General features: G+C 31.9%; 1 protein-coding gene across 1 annotated transcript; it reads left to right on the forward strand.

Annotated features, from left to right (window-relative positions):
- The first annotated feature begins 6181 nt into the window (after positions 1 to 6181).
- AFB5 (auxin F-box protein 5) lies at positions 6182 to 9838 on the forward strand. Its single transcript, XM_012212563.4, has 3 exons — positions 6182 to 7201; positions 7655 to 8156; positions 8239 to 9838. Exons 1-3 carry the CDS (start codon positions 6534 to 6536, stop codon positions 8995 to 8997), a joined length of 1929 nt encoding a protein of 642 aa, XP_012067953.1. The 5' UTR covers positions 6182 to 6533; the 3' UTR covers positions 8998 to 9838.
- The last annotated feature ends 274 nt before the right edge of the window (positions 9839 to 10112 follow it).

Below are 10112 nucleotides of genomic sequence, written 5' to 3' on the forward strand. Positions count from 1 at the left end.
TTCCATTTTATTGTTGGTCTTACAGTTTTTGTCGTTTTTGACAGTTGAAGCCCACAAAAAGCCCATAAAGCTGCGTTGGGCATGGGGCCAATTCCCACAAAAGGGCATCTACGGCCCAATAAAAAAGGCTACACCTCCACATCTCTATGCCCAAAACAGCGAGTTAAAAAGCAAAGTGCTTTTTCTAGTATTTCTCTTCTTAAAATATTTGCTAATTCAGTGGAAATCAACCTATAATAAGAGAAGGATTTTCCTTTTTTTTTTTTTTTTATTACAGCCAGACAGTCAATACCTTATCAAAATCAAATTAATTGCTCAAAAGAAATCATTGTTGAGGTGTTGATAAACATCATTTGAAAGTTGCACCTAATTTGGGCAAACCCAATTACTTATATTTATTTTAACAAAATTTTATAGATATTATGAAATTACAAATTTCTTCACTATCTCATATTTAATCTAAAACTAGGTATCGTCAACAAGGAAAATTCATATCTTTTTTTTTCTTTTGATTTATTATTGTAATGTGTACTATTACTATCTCGACTCGAGCTATTTAAAGGGATAATGATTTCGATTCATAGAACCATCGGTTTTGATTCTTCCATAAGAACCAACTGCTCTAATTTAGTTTCAATTTCAACATGATTTCAATTGATTCCTTTTTTTTTTTTTTCTATCTTATTTTCCCGGCTGAAATGGCTAAAATCGGGCAATTCTAGCTGAAATGACGATTCTCAATTCTAACATTTGAAATCGAATCGGCTCAAAATTGATTAATTTCATGCCAACCTCGATATCATTTTTTTAGGTACGTTCCGATACGATTTCGATTTGGAGTTGACCCAACCGGCTTTTTTTATATAGATCATTCTGTACAAGGCCCAATAGCCTTTATATGGACTTTTATAGTCCTAACAAATAGACACAACATAGTTCAGAAAATTTTCATTTTCTTATTTGTTGTGTGGTGTTTTTATATTAATAATTAACGTGAATTTAAGAAAATAAATTTCCTCTAACTTTTTTTTATTTAAAAAATTTCAATGTGATCTTTCTTTTTCCTCAAAAAAAATAAAAAAACGTTAAATGGGCCAAACAGAAACTATCAATTAACAAGGTGAGCATTCCCAAAATAATAGAACAGACAATGTCGAAGGACTGCCAAACAATGAAACAGTAAAAGGTTTATCATCTATCATGGTGAGCTTACAATAATTGTAATAAGACATAAAAGAACAAGATTTATAAATACATGGTACTTACTTTTATTTCCTTTTTTCTTTAAATTAATGAATGCTTCATTAAGAATCAATGTCATAAGTACTACTGAAACAAGAAAGATTCCCATAGTTGGAAAAATTTTAAAATAAAAATTAAATAAGGGAACCAAAAATTTTAAAGCATAGAAATAAACAGTGCATTGATTCCTGAGTGTGAGTTTTTTAGACAAAATAGCAATTCAATTGTCATTAGAACTGTTTCAATTTAAAAGAAAAATGAATTTTTTTTTAAATAGATTTTCTTATTGGATTCTTATAATGATGGTTTTCTTGTAAGTTCAAACTAATTGCATGCATGGGAAATTAAATAGAAAATAAGTGAATAAAACCAATATTAACAAGATTAAAAAGAAAAAAGAGGGAAAAAAAATTGTCAATATAGACAAATAAAAGACCGACAGAGGTTATCACCCTCCTAAAATTTTCAATTTGTATATAAATATAAACGAATATTTTTATGTCTGCTCAATCTAAATCATGTATCCGTTACGGTCTATTCTTATCGTTAATTTTATAATTAATAATTGAAAAATAGGAATTAATTATATTGTAATTTAAGCGATGGTCGGTCCCTAATAGTTCGATTCTTATTTTGAAAATAAGAGATATGAAAATATTATGGTCCCACGTAGAGTAGAATAAAACTATTGATTCATAAAATTATGATGACAAACTTCCCTTATAATACAAAAGGTCAATGGAATTAAAACAGAGGTAGTTGTTATCTTGTAATTTTAGTGAGACCTAAAAGGTGATTAGACTTGAAAATTGGACATGCCACATTAGACCTTTAGTTTTTAGAAAGCTTCCAAGCTTTTCCTTATCACTATGATATGGATTATGATTCCTTACAGGGCAACAAGACAATGCATATATAATTTTTAATTAATTTATAATTAACATGATAAATTACAAGTCATGAGTTTGAATTCTATTTAAGTCTTATTTGTATCACAATTTTTTATGCATATGATTCTATTGGGATTATTGCTAATTAATTCAATTCTTTTTTTTTTATTAATATAGGTATCCTCGGCTTATTGGGCTAGAACCAAATCATGCTCGCACCGGATCGGTCCACTAAAGGGTGAAGTATTTTCAGTGAATATTTACTTCATTCATGATGATTAAACCTTCGAGCTCACTTAAAAGGAAAAAAACGTGGAACCGCTCATCACAACACTCGCCGGTATTAATTTAAATATTTTAACGGACATGGCACTTGCAATTATCATTATTTGAAATAACTTCCAAAATTTTTTCATAGCAGATAGATTTTTTGATAGATAATTAGAGAGTTTGTTTGGAATTGTGATTAAGGACATTGATATAGTTAAAGAGTCATTTCCTAGAAACTGTGTTTTTGATTTGATATGTTTGTGCTCTAAATATTTTCATGATTCATCCACCTTAATACAATACATGTAGTAATGAACTAATGAAGGGACTTCTCTCAATAATGTTTCAACACTTCGTTTCCCCTCATTTTTTCTACCAAATCCACTCACATATTTATAAGGAAGAATAAAAGCAAAAGACAAAAACATAATTGACAAACTCTAACATATGCAATTCCTATTTAATCATAATTAATTAATAAAGAAGCATAGCGGAATAAATTATTGCGGGAAAAACACATATAGTCTATAATTTTTTTTAAAAAAAAAAAAAATCATCTTTTAATTTACTATTATCATACGAAAAAATGATTTTAAACTTTAATATATATATATATAAAAAAAACCTACTTCAATCACATATTGTCTCTTAATTTTATTTAATTAACTTATTTATTATTTTGTCCATCTCAACTGTTTGATGAGTTATGATTATTTATATCTTTAATCATTCAAACGTATCAAGACATGGGCTTTTACCCACTTGCTAAAAGTGAGGAGAAAAATTGAAAAATGTTTTAACTACCCCATAACCTAAAAAAGGTATGGATGATCTTTTTTTTTTTCTTTTTTTTTTTTTTTAAAAAAAAAGGATACATAATTGTTACAACCCAATATCAATGAATGCAAAGATTAACCGAAAAAACCCACAAAGTAAAAAAAAACTTACTGAGGGTTTTGAGTAAAGGTGAGATTGCATAACAAGTAAAAAACTAGAATAGAGAGGACGGTAAAAAAAAATTGGTTAAGAGTAAAATTTACATAACAAGAGAGAGAGAGAGAGAGAGATCTAAGATTAGATCCAAAGTGTAAGAAGGACAAATGATGCTAACCTCAGCAACACCCAAAGAAAAAAAGATGAGTTCAATCACATCCACTCTCCTTTCATTTTATTTGTTGATTAATTATTTATTTGCTCATAAGTATTATTTAGCCTTCTTTTTTGCCCTTTCTGCACTAAAGAATAACAAAGAAGACAGCATAGTAGATTGCACAAAATGAAATAGGAAAGAAAAAATATTTTATTCATACATTTTTACATAATTAATTACTTTGTCTTTATTTTTTAAAAATTATATTATTTTATTCTTATAATTTATTCATGTTAAATGAAAGTATCATTCCATCCATTATGTAAGATTTAAGTCGTTAACGGATTTAGGTTATAAATAATGTATTTTTTTTAACTACGAGGACAAAGTAATTAATTATATTAAAATATAGAGACAAAAATGTAAGTTTTTTATTTTAGTTTATATGTATGTAGGGTTAATCCAATAATCTTACCGGCAATTAACGACTTAAATCTCAAATAATGGATGAAAGAATAATTTCATTTAACGGATTCAAACTACAGGGAAAAATAGTGTAATTTTTAAATTAGAAGAACAAAGTAATTATTATGTCAAAATATATGGATAAAAATAAACCTTTTCTAAAAAAATAAGAGTGTTATTTTTGTCCCTATATTTTTTATATGATAACCCAAAAAAAAATTGTTTTTCAGAAATTTATTTAAATTTATTATTTACATATAGTAACATTGTAACTTGTTTACAAATGATACTCAAGTAATGGTGAAAGTTAAAAACAGACCAACTAAATAAAAATGAGAATAATTTCATTTTAAGGGAAAATTATATACAAGGACATATTACTTAATTTACCATATTAACGATAAAAAACTTGAATCCGAGATCATCTATTACTAAAAATAATCAATTAACGTGTTAATTATTCAACACTTGATTAAGCTATGGATAGTGATATTGAAAATTAAAAAAAAAAAAAGAAAAAAAAGTTAAAATACTTAATTGATAAAAAACTAGACAAAACAAAAAAACAAAATTTTCAATTTTTTATTAATAGATATATGTATTTTATCTTGTAATTGTATGTTTTTTTTTTTTGAGAAATGACATTATAACGTTAATTGATAATAATTATTTCAGAAAAATAATCCACGAGCTGGAAAAATTAAAATAGGTACAAAAAAATATATTATATTTTACAAAATCATAGCAAGTTATATTCCGCGAAGATAGAGCGCGTGGTGAAGGCACTAATCTGAGTGTGCCATGTCAGCTGTGTCAGCCTTTGGTCGAATAAAGTCCTTGAAGTTTCAGGAAGTACTGGAGTTTGATTGGAGCGTGTCATTTACCTTCCTTGTAAAGCGTAGACATATAGGTCTCTCATACTCATTGAAAAATTAGAAGAATATTATCCTTCCTTTTTCTTTCTTGTGAAATTATCATTTCATTTCGTTTATTTAAAAGTAAACCCATTCCATTTTTTTTTTTTTTTTTTACTTTGTTACCCATTGACAAAGAAATTATCCTCCCTATAGCCACTGGTAATGCTCCAATTCCTCACTTGCAAGTTGCAAATTAGGCTTTTTTTTTTTTTTTTTAATTTGCGCATGTATTTTGATGTGTTTTTTAATATTGAGGAAGAGAGATTCGAACATGGATCTATTGTCGACTTGTATATGCATTTACTACTAGGTTATGTTTTGGTGCATTTTGATGTTTGATTAGTGTTAAAATAAATAGATATATTACAAATGGTTTCTATCTAAGATTTATCTTTACTTGAATTATTAGATTATTATGTGGTAAAAATTAGGAATTTTACATATAAAGATTATAAATTGGTAAAAAATTCTACTTTTTTTGAGAAGAAAATTTATAATTTTCAAATTGATGCAATATAACCATTCTTGAGAATGTGAACTATAAGCAAAATAATATTTCCAATGCTCACAATACTCAATTTAGCTAAGACATTTTTCCTTTTTTTTCCCATTATATAAGGGAAAGATAAAATCAAGTGAAATGAAGACTTACTGCTAGAAATCCAATAAAAAGATATGAGAGACCTCAAAGAATAGGATGAGTAAAAAGTGGCAATTATCACATCAAGTAAGTTGATAAGGCGGCACAAGTTTTTTTTTTTTTTTTTTTTCCCTTGTTTTTTCCCATTATATATCAAATAATCAACAGAACCATTGAATTTTTAAAAAAAAAAAATTAAGTAAAAGATTTTTAGAAATAACATTTCTCTTTATAATTAATAAGATTAGACAAGCAATTATAAGAATTAATTTCATCATCTGAGAATTTCTTTTCTTTTTGATTCTTCATGAGATTGATAGCAAAATTTGAATCTGATTGATGATGACCTTAAGCAAACCTTTAAGCCCCTCCACTAAAGTCAATGGCTCAGAGCTCTCATACAACAACTAGGTTTTAGCCTCTAATTGGGCTAAAGCCACCGAGAATCCGCCAGGTGAAACTAAAATTACAAGAACTCAATAATTAAAAAAAAAAAAAAAAAAAGAAGAAGAAAAGTATTAAAATATCAAAGAGAGTTATAGGGGTAATTCTAACAATAATACCTTTGCAAATTTTAACAAGATTTTTAAAAAAAAAAAGGGAAAAAGGAAATTAGCAGAAAAAGATAGTAATTAAAGGACAAAAAAGCATGTAAAAAGAGGAAAAAAAAAAAAAAAACTCCCAAATAATGGAGGAGAAGTGTGGAGAGCCATTGGATATTGCAGATGAGAGAGAGAAAGAGGCATGGAGAATCCCAATGCTCAGTCTATCAGACATCACAGCCTACTCTTCACACCCTCCTGTCACCAGTTATACTACTAAACTAATCTCTTCCATTTTCTTTACTTCTTCTCTTCTCTCCTTCTCTTCTTCTTCTTCTTCTTCTTCTTCTAATCTTGAAAAGCTCTTACCTTTATTTACCAAACTCACTGCTCATCTCCTTCTTTCTGACTAAAATCCCTTTCATGATCTGAAAATCTGAAAAACCAATAAGAAACAATTTTTTTTATTATTATTTTATGATCATCAATAAAAAACCTAGATCAGATACTGACTCTCAAACCCCTAATTTCATGAGAGAAGATCGAACTGAAATGTCTGAAGACGACAACCGATCTCCGCCGTCTGATTCTGTTACTAATTCTGATTTATCTTCTAACAAGACCCAAACTTGCACTTCTGGGTGTGGTTCTAGTTCCGGGTCTAGCTCCATACCCGAATACCAAGCTCCTTATCCTGACCAGGTTCTTGAAAATGTCCTCGAGAATGTTCTCTGCTTCTTGACCTCACGCCGGGACAGAAACGCTGCCTCATTGGTCTGTAGGTCTTGGTATCGTGTGGAGGCGCTTACACGATCCGAGCTCTTCATCGGGAATTGTTATGCAGTCTCTCCACAACGCGCTACGGCGCGGTTTGCTCGAATCCGGTCCCTGACATTGAAGGGCAAGCCCCGGTTCGCTGATTTCAACCTTATGCCTCCTCGATGGGGGGCTCACTTTGCGCCATGGGTTTCTTCTATGGCAAAGGCATACCCTTGGCTCGAGAAGGTTCACTTGAAGCGGATGACCGTGACGGATGATGATCTTGCGCTGCTTGCGGAGTCATTTTTGGGATTTAAGGAGCTTGTGCTAGTGTGTTGTGATGGGTTTGGCACTAGTGGGCTTGCTGTGGTTGCTAGTAGATGCAGGTATGTGGGTTTTTGATTTTATACTGGTGTGTGTTTATATATTTTGTAGTTTATGTTAGTAATGGCAGAGTAGATCTGGTTATAGTGCTGGCTTTTTTAGGAAAGTTTGAAACTTTTCTGGGTTTTGTTTTATTTTGGTTATTGTTTGTAATTATATGACAAAGTCTAAGTAGAAGAATTTGATTAGCATAATAATTTTCTGGGTTCACATTTGTAGAAGGCATGTTTAGATCTGTGTTGTAGTTTGAAACTGATCAAAAGTTTGTTCATTGAGGTTGGGATTGTTGCTTCTGATCTGTTTTGTTTATTGCGATTTGATAACAAATGTAAACCTCAACAATGCCTTTTCAAATATTGGGATGTTAAAGATATTATTCAGAACTTGCAATGACGAAGGCTGTTTGATTCTGTAATTATGACCATGTTTTGTGGATTTTTACATCTTTTGTACAGACAACTGAGAGTGCTTGATCTGATTGAATCTGAGGTATCAGATGATGAAGTTGATTGGATTTCGTGTTTTCCAGAGAGTGAAATGTGCCTCGAATCTCTGATTTTTGATTGCGTAGAATGTCCAATCAATTTTAGTGCACTGGAAAGGCTGGTGGCACGGTCACCATCACTGAAGAAAATTAGATTGAACCGACATGTTTCAATTGGCCAGTTATACCGCCTCATGGTCCGAGCTCCACAACTTACTCATCTTGGAACAGGCTCATTTCGGCCATCAGAGGATGTGGCTCAGGGAGAACAAGAACCAGATTTTGTATCTGCATTTGCTGCTTGCAAATCTTTAGTTTGCCTATCTGGATTTAGGGATATACTTCCGGATTACTTACCAGCAATTTACCCTGTTTGTGCCATTCTCACTTCTCTAAACTTAAGCTATGCAAATGTTACTGCTGAACAGATTAAACCAATAATAAGCAATTGCTATAAGCTTCAGATTTTCTGGGTATGTGTTATAATGTGCCATCCTTTTTTTAGGCAATGCACTGAATTGGGTGATTTGAAGTGATGTTGGTTTTGTTCTGCAGGTCCTTGATTCAATATGTGATGAAGGACTACAGGCTGTGGCTGCAACGTGCAAGGAACTCCGAGAGCTGCGGGTCTTCCCTATTGATGCTCGGGAGGATAGTGAAGGCCCTGTTTCTGAAGTGGGCCTTCAAGCAATTTCAGAGGGTTGTAGAAAGCTCCAATCTATTTTGTATTTTTGCCAAAGGATGACGAATGCAGCTGTGATTGCCATGTCTAAGAACTGCCCAGATCTAGTGGTGTTCCGTCTTTGTATAATGGGGCGCCACAGGCCTGATCATGTCACTGGAGAACCTATGGATGAAGGCTTTGGAGCTATTGTCATGAATTGTAAGAAACTCACACGGCTTGCTGTATCAGGTTTATTGACTGATAGAGCTTTCAATTATATTGGAAAATATGGGAAAACAGTAAGAACCCTGTCTGTTGCTTTTGCTGGGGACAGTGACATGGGGCTTAAGTATGTGCTTGAGGGCTGCCCTAGATTACAGAAGCTTGAGATTAGAGATAGTCCATTTGGGGATGCAGCCCTGCTTTCTGGTCTACACCACTATTACAATATGAGATTCCTGTGGATGTCTTCTTGTAAATTAACTCAAGGTGGTTGTCAGCAGGTTGCTCGAGCGCTACCGCATCTGGTGTTGGAAGTGATTAATCAGGAAATTGATGAGGACATGGATAGTAATGTTGATACATTATACATGTATCGATCTCTGGAAGGGCCAAGAGATGATGCGCCAAAATTTGTTTCCATCTTGTAGGAATTTGTGCTGCAGGAAGTTGTATCAGATGTTCTTAATGTCAGCTATTGGACAAGTGGCAAATGTTTTTTGCTTTTGCGGGAATGTCTGAGTTCATTAAGAACTAGTTATATAAAGCCCTGCAAGAGAAGGTCAATATTTGTATCAGAGAAAGTTTAGCAAACAGCTTCTGTCCTTGCCCTGTGATGTTGAAAATGAATTCGTAGCAGAAGCTATATGAAGGACCACAATTTTTTATTTGCTTTGGTTCTTTAAGAGGACTTGATCAAGGAAGTGCTAGTTCAGAAGATAGATCACTGTGTAAGGATTAGATCATTGGATCTTGTTGTATTGTTAAGCTTCTAAATTTTTATGTTTCTTTTTTGGTGTCATATTCATTTGATCATAAAGGACAAGGCGGCCAGAGAAAAGGGATATTTGGTATCAAGGTACATAAGAAATCCAATGGCCAATGGGAAAAATTGTGTACCATTTGATATAAAGAAATCAAGATGGGTTCGAATCATGTTAGATTTAATGTGTATCCTGAGGAAGCTTTTCTTAAACATTAATGCCATCAGCCAGAGCAAGAGCGAGAAGAAAGCAAAGCATTCAACTCTTCGGGAGAAGTTTAGTCAAATCTTATTCTTGAATCAGATGTGGTAGCTAGTCTAAAGCTGTAGCTGGTGAGAACCTAAATGCCCAGATTGATCCATCTCTCTGTCTATCTCTATCTCTCACTTTCTCTTTCTCAACGTTTGTTTTCTTAAGATGTGATGTTGTAACACCTGACTGTTGAATTTATTATTGTTATTGTTAGCCAATGTTGAGATGGGTAATAAATGCCAAATATTCATATGAATGGACCGTATGACTTCAGTGAGAGACTTATCCTTTTTTTAAAAGATATATATATATATATATTTACTTTCTTTGAATGTGGAATGATCCAATTGACTATGAGGGCCATTAATTATGTATGGAAAGTGTTAGTACGAGTACATGTTCAAGGCCCTCGATAGTCCATTACCATTAATTTGATGAGGAACCCATTCCTATTCTTTAAGGGTATTGATCTGATCATTTCTCATATGCTGAAGTGTCTGTACTTTATTGAATTAGCAGCTTGGATTAGT

Source organism: Jatropha curcas, chromosome 9 (assembly GCF_041381405.1).
Source record: "Jatropha curcas cultivar XTBG-Jc1 chromosome 9, XTBG_Jcur_1.0, whole genome shotgun sequence".
Lineage (NCBI taxonomy): Eukaryota > Viridiplantae > Streptophyta > Magnoliopsida > Malpighiales > Euphorbiaceae > Jatropha > Jatropha curcas.